We start from the raw sequence: 20405 nt of genomic DNA on the forward strand, positions 1-20405 counted from the left end.
AAAGGCAAGTAGTTCAGAATTTGGAGTGCAAAAAATACAGTGCAAAACCCAAAAGGAGTTCTGAAAAAAAAGTAGTTTTGGCATAACAAAACCTCCCAGAATTAAAAAGCAGGGCTATAAAGATAAGGTATGGTGCTAAGAAGTGGCTTGACAAGTTAATAATGGGTTCTCTCCCTCGTAGAGGTTTACATGTTTCACACCAGCATTTTGCTTTATGTTGTTACAATTATTTTTTTTTTTTCCAAAGGAGCATTATTTAAAAAGAATATTGCAGTCAGCAGTCTAATTTAGAATTCATCATGTTTTACTCTAAATGGCCACTTGGAATGCTGTGAAACATGATTTGCAGCCAGAAGCACCAAGTACATAAATTCTTCCACATCAAAGGAGTAGTTCGTAAATTTTGGATGTTCTCCCAGCGTTGGGTGGTGTCCCTAGGAAAATGAAATAAGGCCTTTTAGACAGAAAAAGGGGAGGGGGGGGGAACCAACATACATCTTCCATTCAAAAAGCAAGAAAAAAAAAATTGAGCATCTGCCACTTTAATTTATTATTTCTGATCCACCGAGCTGCTCCGAGGGGAAAAGAGTCAGCAAAGTAGCAGCGTAACAGGAGTACTATGGATGGCTTGGATTAATGGCCAATTAATTTCATTTCTCTTCTTCCCTCAGCCATTAATATCAAATGATTTCTTATTCACAACAAGGAAGTTAATTTGGTTTAGGGAATGAAAACCATATTTCAAGTATCAGCACAGAGATAGCCTGTGATGTCGAGTTGCTGGAACTTGTCCAGAGAAGGGCAACAAAGCTGGGGAGGGGTTTGGAGCACAAGGAGAGGCAGAGGGAGCTGGGATTGCTTAGCCTGGAGAAGAGGAGGCTCAGAGGAGACCTTATTGCCTTCTACAACTACCTGAAGGGAAGTTGTAGCCAGGTGGGGGTTGGTCTCTTCTCCTGGGCAGCCAGCACCAGAACAAGAGGACACAGTCTCAAGCTGTACCAGGGGAGGTTTAGGCTGGATGTTAGGAAGAAGTTCTTTACAGAAAGAGTGATTGGCCATTGGAATGGGCTGCCCAGGGAGGTGGTGGAGTCACCATCACTGGAAGTGTTTAGGAAGAGACTGGATGGAGTGCTTGGTGCCATGGTTTAGTTGATTAGATAGTGTTGGATGATAGGTTGGACTTGATGATCTCTAAGGTCTTTTCCAACCTGGTTAATTCAATTCAATTCAATTCAATTCAATTCAATTCAATTCTATTGAATGCTCCAAGTGCTAATGCCCACCCTTCCAGCAGTGACCACCATTACCCCATCCTGAGGGAAGACTTTGCTCCTTTTCCGCCAGGTGATGTAGTGAATGCCTCTCAGCCTTGCCAGATCCAGGTAACAACGTTCATCCTCACAATTGTATCTAAGGACAGACAGGGGGGGGAAAAAAAATTCACATTTAACTACAGGGATTGTGCTGGTTTATATTGACCCAGGTTGCCCAGAAAGGTGTCAGAAGCCCCCTCCATGGAAACATTTGTGGTCAGGTTGGATGGGGCTGTGAGCAGCCTGATCTAGTTGAAGAAGTCCCTGCTTGCTGCAGGGTGGGTGGGGGGTTGGACTGGATGACCTATTAAGGTCCCTTCCAACCCAAAACTGTTTTACAAAAATATGTAAAAGGAAGCCACAAGAGAAATTCAGGTAAAACAGAATGACCCTCAGCTAAGCTTGGCCAGCAAGCTGGTGCTCATGTCCTGAGTCCAGAAAAGAGCATACAAATAACCTTTGCGGGGGGATCTTTAACACCCTGGACATGAAGCTTATGTAATGAAATCACCTGGGTCACCAATAAATTTCAGACTCACCAGGCAGAATCTGAGCAATGAGAGTTTCTCTATTTTTTTGCAATTGTTGACCAGGCTGCAATGTATTTTTACCACAGAATCTTAAGAAATGACAGAGTACAGCTGGGTGATAGAGTTACACTGTGCTTTAGAATGAAAGCTTCCTTACTTTTGATTCCTAGAAAAGACTGACAAAAATGAAGTCTAGAGGAGGATGCTAGACAAATACTGGCAAGGGAAGGTGCTTCATTAACATGTATGAACAGCTATCAGCAGTTGTGGCATAAGAGGGTAGAGAGAGAAACAGACTTACAGTTCAAAAACCACAGCCCAGTCTGGTAAGAAAAGCAAATGGGTAAGTCCAGCTCCATGCATCCCAATGAATATATCAGAGTTGTGGGTAATCCTCAGTTGCTCTGAAAATTCAAGTTCCCTGCAGACAACACAACAAAACTGGTGATCTGGCACTGGTAGCCACCTCAGCAAGAGTTAGTTACGTGTAGAAAAGTGCAAAATGAACTTCAGTGAGTACTGAAAGAGAATTGGTTTTTCAGGGAACGATACCAGGAATGTCAAATGCTGCAGTCAGCCATAACTCAGCAGGGAATTAGAAGAAATGCAGACAGGCTTCAAAATTTCACAAGAGCCTGTCCCAAAAATTAGACTTTTTTTTCATTTCTCTTTTTTTTTTTTCCAAGTTAAAGTTTATGTAAGTCTGGGGGTTTGTTTTGTTTTTCTACTTGCCTCTAAAAAACGAAAGCTTGCATTGCTTGCAAGAAAAAAAGCCCAACATAGAGGACCTGAACTGCTTTTAATGTAATGTAGAAGTTTCTCACTCTTCCTGCATGATCCATGATGCACCACTGAGGAGATGGGAGCTGTTGCCATCTGGCACAAGGGTTCACCACTTGGGAACTTTTTCTTCAAGCCATTTTTCACTAGCACAGTGCCTACTACATCTGGGCACCACACATTGACATCAAGTGGTGACTTCAGAGGCCACCAGGGCAGCAAGTAAGCTGAGTTATTACTCATTACTAAACTAAAGGTCATATAAAATAAGACTCTGGCATCCTACAGAGAAATCCCTGTTGACCCACAGGTACTGCAAAGCATTACAAATCCAAAGGGTGATGGAACCAGAGCTGGTTTTGAGAAAGGGGAAGAGATGGAAAGAAAAGTGATTTCAAACTGTTCACTATATAGTAGCTTTAACCTGAGCCTACTAATGCTAGGGATTCATTTCTTAGTAATGCATCATGGGATGCGAGTGGTTAACTAGCTCACTCAGCACTCCCTTTGCCACATTCTTCCTTCCTTCCTTACCAGTTCTTGGATTTTGCAAAAGTTAGGTATTGGGGCATATGTAGGCAGGCCTGCAAAGAGATTTCAGCAGCCACAGGTGGCATCAGATCACACAAGTGTCTTCTACCAACTTACGTACTTGTATTTGTAGTCTACAACTCTGACCTCCAGTGTTGATACTGTTTTCAAAGCATTCACAAGCTAAGGACAAAGAGAAAAAGTCAATGATTTGGTGGTGTCCTTCAATTAATTCCTCCCCTGCATTCCTGATCATCTCATACATTCCTCCTCCCCACCAGGGAATTACAACGAGCAAGACAGAACATAGTGTCACTGATGTATAAAGCTGCAGTTCCCTTCCTTTTCTGCCTTCCCAACTAAGATATTTATGTTATTCCTGGGAGAGAAAGCCCTGGAATCATAGAATCACTTTACTTGGAAAAGCCCTCTGAGATCTCTCTGGAGAAGAGACTCAGATCTCTGACATTCTCACACAGGCTACTGCAGACTTTTACATGCTCCAGGACATGACCCTAAACCACCCAAACTAGTAGGAGTTTTGCCACAGCGTGAAGATGTAGTTGGAATTTCAAACAAACCCTCTAACATCTAAAGATGCAAACTGGTGGCTAGAAGGATTTTCAGAAATACCTTACTAGGTCAGACACCTGCCCACATAAGAAGTAAAACCAAGTTAGAGCCTGGACTTCTAAACTAAAAGGCCTTTTTTTAAGTCTCCAATTGCAGACAGCAGAAAAGGGAAAAAGAAACAAATATTTTCTCTTGTAAAAGTGTAGTAAAGATGAGATTAATTTCTCCCTTTCTGTCATGTGCTCATTGCCAGAGAACATGCTACATGTAACAGTGCAGGCATGCACAGTGGCATGATGTAATCCTTTAATCCATTACCCAATATGCCATGCTACATGCCTTGTCTAGCAGGTAAGGCAGACATTTAGCCATCCATCTCTTCTGCCACTCAGCTACAGCATCAAACCTCTGTTTCTCCCTACATAAGGTAGGGATGATAATGCCAATTCATTTCTGCCATTCACTAAAAGCTCAGAATGAAGACAGGTATGAAAACTTTTGATACTAACATTTTACCACAAAAGAAGCTATACCATAGGTCCACCAAGCTGTGTGATTTGAAAACATGAATCAGTAGGAAAATTCATTCACACTCAGACATATTAGCTCATGCATCTTAATCTGCAAGCAATTTTAGCCTGGACAAGAGGAGGCTCAGGGGAGACCTTATTGCAGTCTACAACTACCTAAAGAGAGGTTGTAGCCAGGTGGGGGTTGGTCTCTTCTCCCAGGTGGCCAGCACCAAAACAAGAGGACACACTCTCAAGATATGCCAGGGGAGGTTTAGGCTGGATGTTAGGAAGAAGTTCTTCCTGGGCTGCCCAGGGAGGTGGTGGAGTCACCATCAGTGGAGGTGTTTAGGAAGAGACTGGATGGGGTACTTGGTGCCATGGTTTAGTTGATTAGATAGTGTTGGATGATAGGTTGGACTCAATGAACTCAAAGGTCTCATCCAACCTGGTTAATTCTATTCTATTCTATTCAATACAAAGGGTTTCATTAGAGGCTTCAACACTGGGGATGCCAGAAATGAAAAAGGTAATTTGAAAGAGAAATAATTCAATGTTATCAGGAGCTCTGCAGTGTCTGTTTGTTAAGAGGAAATACTTTCAGTATTAGACATCTGTAGTCTTCCATTGGATAGTTAGAAAGGGCAGTAAGGTTCAGTGTCTGGTGTAGATAAACAGAGACTGGCTAGAAGGTGTAGGAGAAGAAATTAATATTAGCATTGAACATATTTGTCCAAGACTTGTCAACAGATAGGTGTCTTGGCTATACCTTTAAAAAAAAACAAAAATCCCTTAAATGAGCAAAATTTCTAATCAGTTTGTTTTAAAACAGTACAAAGGATCTCACCTCATTCTGGTTTAATATTTTCCGGTAATCTGTACTGCGTGCAAGGATCGTGACTCGAATTTTCCCAGCCTGAAAAGAAAGAAGCAGCAATGTAATCACAGAATTGTTAAGGTTGGAAGGGACCTCAAGGATCATCCAGTTCCAGCCCCCCTCTGCCATGGGCAGGGACCCCCTCACATTAGAGCAGGTTGCTCAGAGCTACATCCAACCTGGCTTTAAAAACCTCCAAGGGTGAGGCTTCCACCACCTCCCTAAGCAACCTGTGCCACTGTCTCACCACCCTCATAGGGAAGAACTTCTTCTAACATCCAATCTGAATCTACCCATTTCTAGTTTTGTTCCATTCCCCCTAGTCCTATCATTACCTGACAACCTGAAACGTCCCTCCCCAACTTTCTTGTAGGCCCCCTTCAGATATTGGAAGTAAACAAGAATGTCTCCTCGGAGCCTTCTCTTCTCCAGACTGAACAGCCCCAACTCCCTCAGTCTGTCCTCATAGGAGAGGAGCTCCAGCCCTTTGATCATCCTCGTGGCCCTTCTCTGGACAAGTTCCAGCACCTCCAGATCCTTCCTGTAATAGGAGCTCCAGAACTGGACACAGTACTCCAGGTGAGGTTTCACCAGAGTGGAGTAGAGGGGGAGAATCACCTCCCTTGACCTGCTGGCTATGCTTCTCTTGATGCAGCCCAGAATGTGATTGGCTTTCTGGCCTACAAGTGCACACTGGCGGCTCATGTTGAGCTTCTCATCCACCAGCACCCCCAAATCCTTTTCTTCAGGGCTGCTCTAAAGGTAGACCTACATACCCCAAAACAACCAACCAACCCCAAACACTTCCATATTTACTTTTGGCAATTAACGGGACCAACTAAGTAAGTTCCTCCTTCAAGTAGCAGATGATGTAACCACCTTACAATTCACATGGTATTTTCCAACAAATTAAAAGGTGCCCAGAATTTTGTGGAAGTTTGACTATTAGCAAAGGACTGAAACATTTTCTGAAAGATTTCTTTTATTCAGCACAAAAGAGCCTTTGTGTTGCAGGTTACATGGCAGTTTTGGAAAGCAGCTTTCAGAATGGGTTCAGACACAAGATCCTCTACAGAAAAAAATATTTCACTTCTGTAACAGTTCCTCCATTTGCCTCTTTAAATTAATTGGACTCGCAGGGGTAAGTGTTCCAAGTGAAATAAAGAGATTTAACTGCATGAGTCCCATTAGTGTCAGCAGGAGAAGCATAACTGTGCAGTGCGCTGAATGTCTGCCCCTCAGCGATAATGTGTAGGCTTGCTCTCCAGCAAATACTTCAGGAAGCCCCAAGTTGCCAGAGCCATCCATGTACCACTGCAACTATCTGCAAAGAAACACTAGTGTGTACAGCAGAAAAGCCCAGGGATGGGCAGATGGTGCTAGGCAGGGATGGGAAGGATCAGATTCAATCATTTCATCCACTGATCTGTGCTCAGCAGTAATTAGGAGGCTTGGTAAAGAGCTAGCTCACTGCATTGCTCTGTGGGATCTCCTGTACTGGACCCAAGGACAGCACCTTGCCAGCATGCTCCAGAAGAGTCCATGTACCATATATCTTGCATAACTAGGAAGGGTACAAAGGCCTTGAGCACAGAGAAGGAAGTCAAGGAAGAGCTCCTAGGGTTGGAAGTTTTAAAGTCTGTGCTATGGAAACAAGACACAAGGGTAACACTCACAAGCATACACAAATGTTTGCTGAAGGCCGACTTACCGGAAAACATCCCAAGCATCACATTAAAAACAAGAAGTGCACTACATGTCCTTAACTCCCCACCAGGGCCAGCTTGCTAATGCTACTTTGGTGGTAAAAGCCACCAGCTCCACAGGACAACTTTATTAGCCAGTTATCATACCTTGGGTCCTTCCTGTGTGATATTTAACCTGTGTAACACATGCTGAGCAAAGGCTCTAAACAGCCCCGTACCGTGACAGCCAGAGATCTGAAATTAAAACACCAATTGTTAACACAAAATGTCAATTTGCTCAGAAAACCTCTTTCTGATCAGTCTTCTGCCATTTTTTTTGTGGCACAAAAGCCTAGTATCGTGCACTGAGCTGAACATGTCACCATCCACTGCAACACAAGTGGCATTTTCATTTACAAAGAAATACAGCTCTCTCTACAGTGTTACAGGTTGAGCACATGAGCTGATACCCTCAGGGAAGTCTGTCAGTGTACAAGCTCCTGTGCTCTGCAAAAATACCAGCAAGTTTCACAGTGCTCACCCATTAAAGAGGAATAATCTGCACCTCATGAACTGTGACACAGGGGACTGCACACAATGAGCTACTATCAACCAGCTAAAGTATCTGCAAACTCCTAATCTTTAGGGAAGATTGTTTCATTTGGAGTTGCACAGACCTTCAGTGCAGTACATTTCATGGTAACTCAGCTAGCTATTGAGAGATTCCTTAGCTCAGATTTTACACTGGCACAGCCCCATCTGGTTAACACAGCAGATGGGAAAGAAAAGGACTCACCAATGGGGTGTTATAAAACAAGCCATAGCGCATTCGAGGCAGTAACGAGAAGACTGCTTCTTTAAAGCACACCTGCAGAGGAAGATCACAAGAAGTTACACTGCACTGCTACCTTCTGCTGGCACATCCCACGTCATTCAGTGGGATCACTGCTTATAATGAGCTAGCAATTACATGCTCCTGTCAAGAACACCCTCACTTCCTTGACTGTGCAAGTGAATAGAACAAAGACAATCCTGATCCCAAACGAGCTCTCACTTAGGATGCTACAGATTCAAGTGTGGGAAGAGGTAAAAAAACCCAACAACCAAACAATACCAACACCTCCAGAACAGAACAAACATGAACTAACTAGAAGAAAACCAGTTTGAGATTAGAGATCTTAAGACAGGTTGTAAGAGATTTAAGAGACTGGAATGAGCTCTGAATGAATTGGCACATTTTTTAGTGGGAGTAAAAATGTTGTTAATGATAAGCAGCAGGCATACAAACAGTTGCAGAGGAAGATAAAACCTCGGGAGGAATCAGAAGACTTAGAAATTCAGTAACATATGGAAACCCTTAACTTCAGTAGTATGTCCTGCAGAAGTGAAACCAATACACAAATATCACCTCTCAGAAGACACAAAAGTTAGGTCCATCTATATGAAGCATAGACAGGCCACAGAATTAGGTTACAGCTCTGTCTCTCTAAGGTAGAATACTCATATTACACAAATTAAACATGCATGGAAAGTATGAATTGCTTTCCTCTGGAACACCCATAACCACAAGCAGCACGAGAAGCTGCCATACTTGCTACCTAGTGGCAAGGAATTAAAACATAATATAAATAATGCCATACCCTTTTAGAGTCAAAGCTTTTCAAGTGTATTATTTCATAGTCTGTAAATGCCTTCCATGTCTCACTGAACAGGTCACCATAGCCATATGAGCTCTAGGAGGAAAGATAAAAACACAAGGGCATAATGATTACACAAATGCATATAAAAACTCTCTTCATGATTTACAGGTACTGTATATGAGTTTTAATACAGTTAACATGTGCATCACCACCATGGGACTAGCACAGAACACAGACATGATAGAACACTGAACCCTGCACTTACAAGGGCAGTTAACTCAAATTACCTATCAGGTAGTTAATTTTTAATGAAAGAGTTCTATAAATTATCAATCTAGACAAGTTCTTCAGCAGTAGATGAGAACTTATGAGTCAGAAGCAAGAAGTACCTACTACTTTCCTCAGAGAAATCAGAATACAAGTTAAATTTGAAGTAATAGGAACACAGGGCACCAGACATAGGGATGGTAGAAAGTATCTGTCTCTTGAGACTAAAAATGCACCTAGGAATTCAAGAGCAGCAGTTATGTGCTTTACAAGCCTGCTTTACATTTGCCTCTGTTTGGGAATCATCACTTGCATATTGCATATGTATCACAACTTGAAGGAAGAGATTTGATTTGATGCAACACAGAGCCAGGAAACTTCTGGTGTGTATTGTTTTGACAAGCTACCACGAAGCTTCTCTACAGGGCAGTATAAAACTTTCCCCTTTGCAGCAATGCTCTGTGGAACTTTTTAGGAACCACCTACTCCCTTCAACATTGGCCTAGCAGCTGGGGCTCTTGTCTTCAAATCTGTAACACTTCCTACACCTCCAAGGGCTAAGTGTCACCGTCTCTGGCTGTTTGAATGCAATTAAATGTGACCTCAGTGGCCCTGGTGCAGACTCTCCCTCAAGGCTTCCTTTCAACTCTGGAGCTGGTTCAAGCTGCTTGGAAAGTTATGTGGAAGCACTTTCAACCAGAAACATGAAAAGACTATAGAAGACAGCAAATATCTAGTGAAATGTAAGAGAATCTAACATGTACCACATTTCTTTCAGCTGAAGGGCTGCTTCCTTCCCCTTCTTTTGCCATTAAGCTTTAATGAATTTTGCAATCCATACTACTGTGTTACAAGAACTGTTTTTTCCAGATTAGAAGTAGAGAACTGATCTTCAAAGCTGAAAATACTAATTTCTAACCCTATCTTGTCTCCTTCAGTGCATTATAAAACTTGCTTCCCTGCCTTTGCAGTCTACAGATGACCATCCTAGTGGATCACCTACTCATTTTCTGCTTTGTTTAACCAACAATCTAAGGGCATTACTGTTTAATAAGAAGAGTGCATGGATTCCACAGGAGCTAGAAAGTATGGCCAAACCTAATTACACCAAGCTAAGAAAAAAGCCAAGAGAATGAATACTAAGCTGGTCCTTCTTTCGATCAGCACAGACAGTCCATCAGCAGTTAGCTGGTGCCATCATCTGGTTGTACACAGTAGAGGACTCAAGCAGGCTGAGCAGTTAAGACTGGGCTAAAATGAGAGCACTCTGACAGTACCTACTTTGAAAGGTGCATTTGCAAAGAGTTATTTGATTCAACGACGTGTAATACAAGACAAAAAGCTGCTTTTCAAAGTCATTTACAAAGCCATCTGACACATCTGATCTTTCCAGCAAGCCATCAGAGCTGGATTAACAAGTCCCTGTATGACATCTAGAGAGCTGGCTTAGCTGGCAGGAGCATTTATTTTACCTTTAAATGTAAAAGAACTAGACCAAAAAAAAAAACCCAAACCAACAAACCCAAATAAAATAGAAGTTTTCTTACAGCAAGCAGGGAATATTAGCAGCTCTCTGCTGAATACCACCTGTCTTAGCAATGACTATTCAGAAAATCCACTATTTTATGATGACAAGATAGCCAAGGACTGTGTGATTTTAGGACATGATTACACATGTTACCTGGCATATTAGAAATTGCCTAGTTTTTCATTATTTAGTTTAACCCTCTGCTATGCAAATACTGGCCCACAACACTAGTATTACTCTTAAACAGTCAAGGTTTTGACTCAGCAATATAGCAGAAAGAGTCCCACTTTAAAATGTGGTGTGGCATTCTAATCACGGCATTCTGAGAGGTGACTGAGAGCAGCAACTACCAGAAAGCTCTTTAAAGGAATTAAGTATTAGACCCTGTCTTTTTATATATATGCCTGTCAGTACTGGTTAGGCCACACCTTGAGTATTGTGTCCAGTTCTGGGCCCCTCAGTTTAGGAACAATGTTGAGTTGCTGGAACATGTCCAGAGAAGGGCAACAAAGCTGGTGAGGGGTTCGGAGCACAGCCCTGTGAGGAGAGGCTGAGGGAGCTGGGAGCTCTACAACTACCCGAAGGGAGGTTGTAGCCAGGTGGGGGTTGGTCTCTTCTCCCAGGTGGCCAGCACCAGAACAAGAGGACACAGTCTCAAGCTGCACCAGGGAAGGTTTAGGTTGGATGTTAGGAAGAAGTTCTTCACAGAAAGAGTGATTGGCCATTGGAATGTGCTGCCCAGGGAGGTGGTGGAGTCACCAGCACTGGAAGTGCTTAGGAAGAGACTGGATGAGGTGCTCGGTGCCATGGTTTAGTTGATTAGATGGTGTTGGATGATAGGTTGGACTCAATGATCTCAAAGGTCTTTTCCAACCTGGTTAATTCTATTCTATATACATAAAAGGATTTAATTTAGTTGTTTTATTTATTACAGGCTGCACACGACTGAGTTAGTCAGTCTGCATTTCATTTTCAACACAGAAGAAACAGATTTGAGTAGATCCACTTCAATAGTCACAGAGAGAGGAAAAAAAGCCTATAGAAAACAGCATGAAATGTTCAAATGCTACATATTAAAAATATAGATCATGTTATTTTTGAGGTCATACCAAAACCAAAACACATAATTATAGAGCAGCAAAACATGAGCTATGAAGTACTGCTCTAACAGCACATGGTTTATTGCAGAAACATCTGTTCCCTAGCCATTGTTCCTACACCTGTATTAGCAGAATCCAAAAATGGATCAGTTCCACGTGGCTAAGCCCACAAGACAAAGATTGGGCGCTAAAAACTTCAGAGTCTCAATAAAGCAGAAATAGAACCCATTATAAACATATTAAAAGCACAGCAGTCTTACAGTGTCCCACATGACTATGTTGACATCAGTACTGAAGGAATTGTTGATATGTTGAGTAATGTAAAGGTTGACAAAATCACAGAAGTGGTGGTACATATTAACACCTGGGAAAGAAAGAAAGAAACTGTTAGCAAAACACTACATTACTTGCTCTACTTGATATTGCTTCATGCATTTTTTCCTTATAGTACACTGCATTTTTAGTAGGTTTTCCTTGCTTCAAACTCAGTGCTTCTTAAAACATCCTAAAAAGGTGAACCTTTAAAGGGAAGGAACCAAGGGAAGAAAAAAATCTGAAGATGTGTTTTCATAACATTTCAGAGAAATTAGCTGAGCAGCCAAAAGACAGCATGAGAAAAAGGTAAGTTTCACATGCTGTTTCTCATTACACTTTCCAGCTGCTTTCTGAAGTATATAAAAGCAACTACTGCTTTAACAGTAGCTAGTTAGACATAGGGGAAACAATAACAACAGGCCTTTGGCACTGATCTCAGCTCTTCTTTACTGTGTTAAGGGAAGCTCTATCTGCAGGACTACAAGACAGAGCTTGTACCTGCACATGAGCCAAAGCCCAAGGAATTCCTCAGGGTTTTTTTTCCTCAGAGCTTTCTTGTTCATTCTTGGTTTCTTAAACTGATCCCAAAAGACCATGGTGCATAAAACCTACCTTGAAACAAAAGAGCATTGTACAGTTTCCTTGCTAGTGAAGGCTAGACCCCCAGGTTTGGGACCATGTGCATGCAGCCTCTGTTTCCAAGCTGAGCTGCCATCACAGGAACTAGCTGCTAGGCGTCCCATACTGCTCCAGCAGCAATTATTTCTGCCTCCCCCAAAAGAAAGGAGATGGAGAAAACTGCCTCCTGAACCACAGCCAGACCACCCTGCTCAAAGGTACAAATTGACAGCACAGCAGCCCATCCACAGTAACTGTTCAGAGGCCTGCAATAACTTTGCTTAAAATCTAAGCTACTGGCCTGCAGGGAAGAGGAGCTATTCAGTTTAAAGTTGCAGTGTGACACTGGGTCAGAACACTGCAATTGCCCAGTTTAAAACACAGCTTACCCCACAGCTGTTATGTTTGTATCTCTACACCCTGAACACCCCCATTCATTTACATTTGCCAGCAAAATATGCTGCATGAACAAAAAGGCTGGTGAACTTCAAAACCTGTCAGAAATCACTGGCTGATTGCTGAAGCTGCTCTGGTGCTGTCCCTCTCTGAATACCACTTCCTCTTCGACATCATTCAAAACACAAAGAACCCTGAACACTGCAAGACAGGTACACCCATGCCTTGTGTCTCATGGTATGAAACCTGTCATCCAAAACCAAAGCTAAAATCACAGAGACTCTGCAGACTAGTCCTTGGCACAAAGACTGCCAAAACACAGTCTAGAGAATGACTCTGCAAGAGAAGCAGCAGGAAATTGTTCTGATTTCTTGTTTTCAATCACCTGAGGGAAAATGTAAGGTTTTAAAATCTCAGTTTCTGAGTTCATCAATGGAGGTACAGAAAAAAGTGGAATGAAAAAGTCATATCATTTTAAAAATTAATAATTGTATTACAAGAGAACTTGACAATCACAGAGGTGCAGCAGACAGGCAAGCTGGGTATGGGCTCTTTTTCCTGCAGTAACAAAACAAAAACAAACTAAGCAAAGATACCAGTTACCTGCATCTAACTTCATGAAGTATGTTGGCTTTTCAATAACCACATCACACTGCTCATCTTCTAGAGGCCTGAAGTTTAATGCGGTAAATGTCTGGAGTTCTGCAAACCTACAAAGATGCAACCACACAGAACATGTTTTGTCATTACACACTTAAACAAATGTACTTCATACATCTAAGACATAGTGAGTGTCCCACCTGATTTAACAGCACTGCTGAAAACTGATAGTCTGACAATTACAATGATTTGAAATTGTAATGGAAGGTTCTTCAGGTTATGAGCTTCAAGAGGTTAAACACTGCCTTTGATCTCAGGGGTGAACAGCACCTTTGATCTACAAATCAAGGCAGCAGAGATGTAACAAAGAGCCTCAGAACCTAGGTCTGTGGATCTATCCAACTTGATCTGCATTGTATACGACACCAGCAAGATCTTCATGCTTTGGTCAGAATAATGAATGTAGATGTAATATTCATTATTCCTGGATCTGTACAAGGATGAACAGTTAAGAAGACAATAGCAGGTAGAGAAGAAAAGTCTTCCTCCTCTGCAGCTGCTCTTAACTGAAATCAACCATCAATACAAAATGAGGGGGGCGGAGGGGAATCAAGACATGAGAAAAGCATAAAAATCAATTCTTACATGGAGCTCAACAGCTTCAATTCCTTCAAGTTTCACTGATGAACTGGCAAAGCAGCTTTGAAGTGCTAACATGCAACCTGTGATACTTAACAAGCTACCACAGAGCACCCTCTGCACTTCCTACTCAGCCTGCAGACTTGCCCATTTCCCATTCCTAACAGGCTCCCTGAGAACACCACAGGAATTGATAGATATGAATATATATCCAGATCAGGTATGGCACTGGCCTCAAGGACTGTGTGACTCCAGATGCTAGTGCAAATTTCAAAGGCATTTCACAACTGTCTCCTATAGGCAGGTAAGGTGTAGCACCACCATCATGTCCAGAGAACACCTGAGGGTTAGAACTTCAAATTACAAGGCATTTTCTGATCTTTTTCTGCTGCAAATCAGGCAGGACACAATTACGCACAGCATAGTTCAGCACATTCTTCACGGATGTAATTACCAGAGATGTCTAACGGGAACTCTCAGTTTGACCTGAGAAAGGAGCAACTCTTTCCTCAGTATGAAATGCCCTATATCCCTGCTAATGCTAATGAAGAAAAGGAAGAAGAAAAATCGGTAAGTGAACTTGGAAGCAGCCTTGACAAGCCATTCTTACCAAGACTGCAGAGGGCTCTTGCGTTGTCCTTCAGCCAAAAATCCTTGAACATCAAGGGTGCAATGACCTCCAATTTCTCCCTTCTGTAAAAAGTCTTCTTTGAATCTAATGCAAATGAGTAAAGGTCTATCAGCTTTTGTGTAACAGTGCTACAAGCACTCTGCAGTCTTGATTACATACTCAATCTAGCACTAGTTAGTCTCAATTCAGCAAGTTACTTCATGCATATTTAAAACCCGAGTATTTTCTCCAGCATAAATCAAGTATTTCCCACAATTCCTAAATAAAGACAGTGCTGCCCTACACATCAGTTTAGAAAACAGCACTAATCCACCCAGAATGTTATTAGGAATCATTATTCTGACATACTCAGAGGAGTAATTTAACTACATTTTGCTATGTGACTACTTACAGAAGCGTTATTAGTTGGGAGTTTTCCTTTCTCACTGAAATTCACATCAAATTTCACCACCCAGATAGGAACCCAAAAATTTTATAAAGCATACAAAGAGTGAAGTGTAAGAACAGGTTTCATGAAAACCCAGCAAATCCATTGCTTAAATTAGCTTTGAGGATAGGCTGAGAAACAAAACTTCGTTCTGAAGGGTACTTGGTATCCCAGTTATGAACCAGCTCAAGTCATGTGTCCAAGATACTGCAGAAGGGACAACGGGTGACGCCAGCATCACTGCTATGTTGGGGGTGTTGTAGTTTGAGCTGGGTGCCCCCCTGGTGCATTCACTTCCTGTGTCCAGAAGTCCAGCCCAGAGGGATGAACACAGGAAATTGTGTATTTCCTACCATAATTCTTTGCACCACTATAAGATCCAGTGCGGAGTCTGGCACTTCCTCTTTCCTTCCCTCTCCGAGACTTGGTAACTGGGGGAGAGATCTCCCGGCCATGGGCCTGATTGGGCCCAAGGCCACAGGGGGATGGGCAGTCTCAGGCCTGGCCAGCTGAGACTAGCCCAGCAGAGGGAGGGGGAAGAAGGAGCCCTGGGGGTTTTGGATGCACCCCCAGGTGGGGATAGGATCTTTCTTTGTCACTGCGCTTTGGGTTTTCTGTAACATTCACTGCTTTCTATTTAAACTTTCATCACTTTTGCAATCCGTTTGCCTGAGTCGTTATTTCTGCCTGTGGTGGGGAGGGGATCTGCCCCAACCCATTACATGGGGGCTTCACCCAGTTTTGCAATATGCAGCATTTGAATTTGGGATATGGAAGATCCAGGTTCAGATCACTCTTCAGTCTCACTGTATCTAAAATATTTCAGTTCCTGCTTCTGGCATCCAGTTTAGGAACCAGCTTCTCATTACCTCATACAAAAGGAAAGGATGAGGCTGGGGACACAGAAAAGTATTCAAGGGAGGATTTAAACCACCCATCATCATTCCACAAAACAGACAGATTAGGTTTTTTAATAACCTGGCAACAAGCACACCAGCTTTGTTGAGCAAATTCTGAGACCCTTTCCCTGCCACCCCTTGGTTTTACGCTAGCACAAGGAGATCAGAGACCTGTCGTGGTTTCTCTTTATAGTTCGTAAATCGATGTACAAGTTTGTTGCTCTGCAATGCTGAAGGTACCGAGAACAAGTCAGAGATGAATCTCCCTGTTAAGAAAAGAACAAGTAGGATTTCATCAATAACAAAAATTACATTAAAAACAAGGGGCAAGTATCATATCTGCCAGAAATACTTACTGGTGCTGCAGGCTTACAATGGGTTTTCATCTCATTGAGCCTCTCTCGAACATAACCAAAGTCAGCTTGTTTCCAGAATATCTGCTGGGCTGTCTCAATGTCATTTGCCCTGAAGGATGAAGGAGAGAGGAATGAAGAATAAATAAAATCCAGGTTCACCACTCTGCGTCCAGTTCTGGAGCCCCTATTACAAGAGGGATATGGACGTGCTGGAACATGTCCAGAGAAGGGCCCTGAGGATGAGCAGAGGGCTGGAGCACCTCTCCTATGAGGACAGATTGAAGGAGTTGGGGCTGTTCAGTCTGGAGACGAGAAGGCTCAGAGGTGACCTAATTGTGGCCTTCCAGTATCTCAAGGGGGCCTACAAGAAGGCTGGGGAGGGACTTCTCAGGCTCTCAGGTAGTGATAGGACTAGAGGGAATGGAATGAAGCTGGAGGTGGGGAGATTCAGGCTGGATGTGAGGAGGAAGTTCTTCACCATGAGAGTGGTGAAGCCCTGGAATGGGTTGTCCAGGGAGGTGGTTGGGGCGCCATCCCTGGAGGTGTTTAAGACCAGGCTGGATGAGGCTCTGGCCAGCCTGATCTAGTGTGGGGTGTCCCTGCCCATGGCAGGGGGGTTGGAACTAGATGCTCCTTGTGGTCCCTTCCAACCCTGACTGATACTATGATTTCTAGCAATAACTTCAACAAATAGCCTTTTTCCACTCAAAGTGAAACAGAAGATCCAGTCAGCTATTTTACTGACATGTAAGATGCAAAGCAGGAAGCAACTTATCAGCTGCATGTAAGTGAAAACATCAGTGACAATTTAAAGCTCTTCTCCCGTAAAAGGGTATCATTTTTAATAACATTTTTTCCTCTCTTTTTAAGGCTAAGAAAGGAAATCCAGAGTTATTTTGGGAATCTGAATTCAAGGCTAAATCACAATAATGAAAACATGTGGCAGGAAGCAGTTGAGAAAGTATTTTCTTCCTTAAAAAGTTAGTATTTTTCATTAAAGCAGGTTGAAACCCACATGTGCTATACAAACACACACATATATACACACACCCACCATCCTTTAAACTCTAACTACCACAATACTGCTACCTTCATAGCCAATAGGAAAGCGAGTGCTACACTCTTTTTGAACAGACTGTATTTTATACATTGAAAAAAGAAACATACCATCCAGTTTCAACATAATCACACACTGGGTAGCTGAACCTGTACTCTGAATTGCAAGATTTCTCATAACCCCAGCAGGATTTCAGCTTCTTCAAGTATTTCTGTAACACAGAACAACCGAATCGGGTTATGTGACAGCAAAATGGGAAATCACCTAAGTTAGTTGTTAGCTTATAAACCACCTCTTGCTAATCTTGCATAAAAGGCTCTTGGTTTGGTCTGTTTTCAAACAGTTACAGAAAGCACACCCAGATTCTTCATGCACAACAGAGGCTCTGTCTGCTCCAGGACAACCACTTCTTCTGACCCAGTAAGTAGGATTCCAAAATCTTCACATCACTGATAGATACAGATAACAAAGCTGAGCTCACAGAAAACACAGTGCTCCAAGCTCCAGACTGAGTGTGCCACTGCTCCTCAGACAAATCTAGAAACAGAGGCTTCAGCAATGATAAGGGAAGCCAGAGAAGGGGCAGCACAGCTCCAGCTCTATGAAGCAGCTCCAGCCTGATACGACACTAGAACTGCACCCAAGCCACATGCAGCCCAGGTCCTCAGGTTCACTACCCCGGCTTCAGGTGAATGAATTATGTGCAACCACAGAGTAAGAGTATATATCAGCATTTAATTGACTTGCCTATACTCTTGGCAATTCCACAAAAGTACTACAGCAACCCAAAACTCACAGGCCTGGACACTACCAACTACTTCGCTCCAACACGCTTCATGCACACAGGAGTTCAGATCAAGATCATCATTTTACCTCTATAACAAACTGTATGAGAAGGGATAAAAACCCTGCCACACAGTATGTCAAAAACCCAGGTTTGTGACAGATCCAGGGAGAGCCTTGTAAAACTATTTCAAAAGCCACAGTTCCAATTGCCAGCAGAACTGTTTTAATTGGCAAGGAAACCAATTCATCACCACCTTTTACTGCTGCAACTCCAAGAACAAACCACCACAACATTACATTTGAATACACAAAGACAATTTAAAAAAACCTACTTTATATGGGCAATGAGAGTCCTGCTCACAGATGCCAGCAATGTGCTGGTTGTTGTGCAGAAAGTATGGAATATGCTCATCAGCCAAGTTGATAGCTTTGTAGCTATAGAATGGCTCTTCTGGAATGCTTTTGAATTCAGTAAGATTTTCAGCTTGGGAATTAACCAGGATTTCTTGCAGTAGCAATCCAAGTGCAAGCAACATGAACATGGCAACCTAGGAGTTCTTATACTTCACAGAAAAGGGGAAAAAAAAAGACAAGACATTGAATATACCTGCAGCAGAGCACATTTCAAGCATACAAGACAATATTCAACCCAAATCAGTCATAAAAACAAAGAATTTCTGCTGGGATTTCTGGGGTGGATTCTTTTTCCTGTGAAAGTTAAACCCTCAGTATGAGAGGAGACTGCACAACGTCAGGATTCTCTCTGAATCATTAGTCATGGAGGGCTATTACGCACTACCAGCTCCCAGTCAAAGTGAAATGGGTGTGTTTACTTTAGCTAAATCCCATGGGATCCTGAGAGTTCAAGTGTGGAAACTAAGTATAGAGCATACAACTTCCAGACAGCAGGAAGAAAATGTAAGAAGTATTTAGGAGGGAGGGGTGTGGAGGCATTTCAGTTTTTACCAGAAGGTATAAAAATAATATGTTCTCCCCTTTCAAACAAATTAATCATTAGCTGAAGGGAGACTATGCAGCCACAAACAAATGGTCAAACTTAAGCCTGTTTTGGGATTCTTGTTTACAGTAGTTAACACTGTATTAAACTTTAAATACTGAGTTAGGCACCTAAAATGAACTACAGGTCCGCACATATCTATGGCAGCCTGAACACCTTTCTGGTAACATAACCTTCTCACCAAACAACCCTGGTTTGAACTGCTAAACTTTGTAAAAAACAAATAAAAAGAAAAGAAGAAAAGAAAGGATAGCCTGGATCTGAAACCCCTTTTTTGGCATTATAATTTGCCAAAGTTTGCATGCTTGCACGCAACTGGAGCCGTTAGCAATATTCTTACGATATAAGTCGTTTTACCTGTTTGGTTTGAAGAGAACTGCTTCAGATTTCCCAAGTACACAAACCTGGGGGGGTGAGGGGGGAAGCAGAGTTAAATACATCCTGTTCGTCAGAACATAGCGCTGCTCTTTCAGAAACATTCCCAGCCATGCCAGCAGCCTTTCGACAGCCCCGGAGCGTTTTAGCTCGTCTGGGTACTGGGATCCCTGGAAGAAAGCGCTTCCCCTTCCCTATGGCACACACCCCGGGGTACGTGGAGGATCGCGGGAGGTCACACATCGTTCCCCATCCCCAGCTCCGACCCAGCACTCCGGTGTCCGGCTCTTCTGAACCGCTTTGCCCCTCACTTGCTCCTCATCCGCTACGTGAGGATCTGTCCGTTCAGGAAGGCGCCCGACACTCAGCGTTCGTGCCAAGCCCATATTGGCACCACGGCTAAACCCAGCCCGTGGCCTGCGCCAGACCCACAGCGAGCCCCGTGAGGCGCCACTGCCCCGCCCGAGCCACCCACGCCCCGAGGCCACGGCGGGCAGCTCACCTCAGCTCAGCTCAGCCCCGGACAGCCCCACGGCCCATGGGACCGGCTGCTCCTCCCGTTAGGCGCTCGCCGTCAGCTTTAATCCTCATGCCGCCGCGGCAGCTGCCGGCTGTCCGGGATGTGGTGGGGGAGCGCGCACTGGCCGGCGCCGCCGGGCTCCGTGGGGCAAAGGCGGCTGCAGGGAGAGGTCTGCGACCGCCCCCCGCCCCTCCTTCACACCCGCGGGGAGCGGAGCGGGCGGCACAGCCACACCCCGTCCCGTCCTCCACGGCGAGGAGCAACCGCGGCCTGAGGGCTGCCGCCACAGGGACCCGCCCCACCTGGAGGCGGCGGGAGCGCTGAACCGCTGGGGAAGGAAGGAGGAGCTCGGCCGGGCCGGCGGCGCCGCCGCTCGCCGGAAACCGGGTGGGGGGTGCGGGTCAGGCTCCGCTGCCGTTGCTTGGCGCCCCGGCG

General features: G+C 43.6%; 1 protein-coding gene across 1 annotated transcript; it reads right to left on the reverse strand.

Annotated features, from left to right (window-relative positions):
• Positions 1–237: 237 nt before the first annotated feature.
• On the reverse strand, positions 238–19481 carry EOGT (EGF domain specific O-linked N-acetylglucosamine transferase). The gene is made up of 16 exons (XM_054179896.1): positions 19433–19481; positions 18390–18620; positions 17382–17482; positions 16215–16323; positions 16030–16124; positions 14512–14616; positions 13266–13372; positions 11594–11697; positions 8439–8531; positions 7595–7666; positions 6967–7053; positions 5084–5152; positions 3276–3337; positions 2145–2264; positions 1308–1410; positions 238–434 (listed from the first exon to the last, which is right to left on the reverse strand). The coding sequence occupies exons 2-16, from the start codon at positions 18597–18599 to the stop codon at positions 288–290; spliced, it is 1584 nt and encodes a 527-aa protein (XP_054035871.1). The 5' UTR covers positions 18600–18620; positions 19433–19481; the 3' UTR covers positions 238–287.
• Between the last annotated feature and the right edge of the window lie 924 nt (positions 19482–20405).

The sequence above is a fragment of the Dryobates pubescens genome, chromosome 1, assembly GCF_014839835.1.
Source record: "Dryobates pubescens isolate bDryPub1 chromosome 1, bDryPub1.pri, whole genome shotgun sequence".
NCBI classification, from domain to species: Eukaryota; Metazoa; Chordata; class Aves; order Piciformes; family Picidae; genus Dryobates; species Dryobates pubescens.

Coding starts and splice junctions, on each gene's coding strand:
- EOGT (XM_054179896.1), bottom strand. CDS start 18,599: ATGTTCATGTTGCTTGCACTTGGATTGCTACTGCAAGAAATCCTGGTT. Junction 13,373..14,511: donor AAGAGCCCTCTGCAGTCTTG/GTAAGAATGGCT, acceptor GCATCTTTGTAG/GTTTGCAGAACTCCAGACAT. Junction 1,411..2,144: donor TGGGCTGTGGTTTTTGAACT/GTAAGTCTGTTT, acceptor GTCTGTCCTTAG/ATACAATTGTGAGGATGAAC.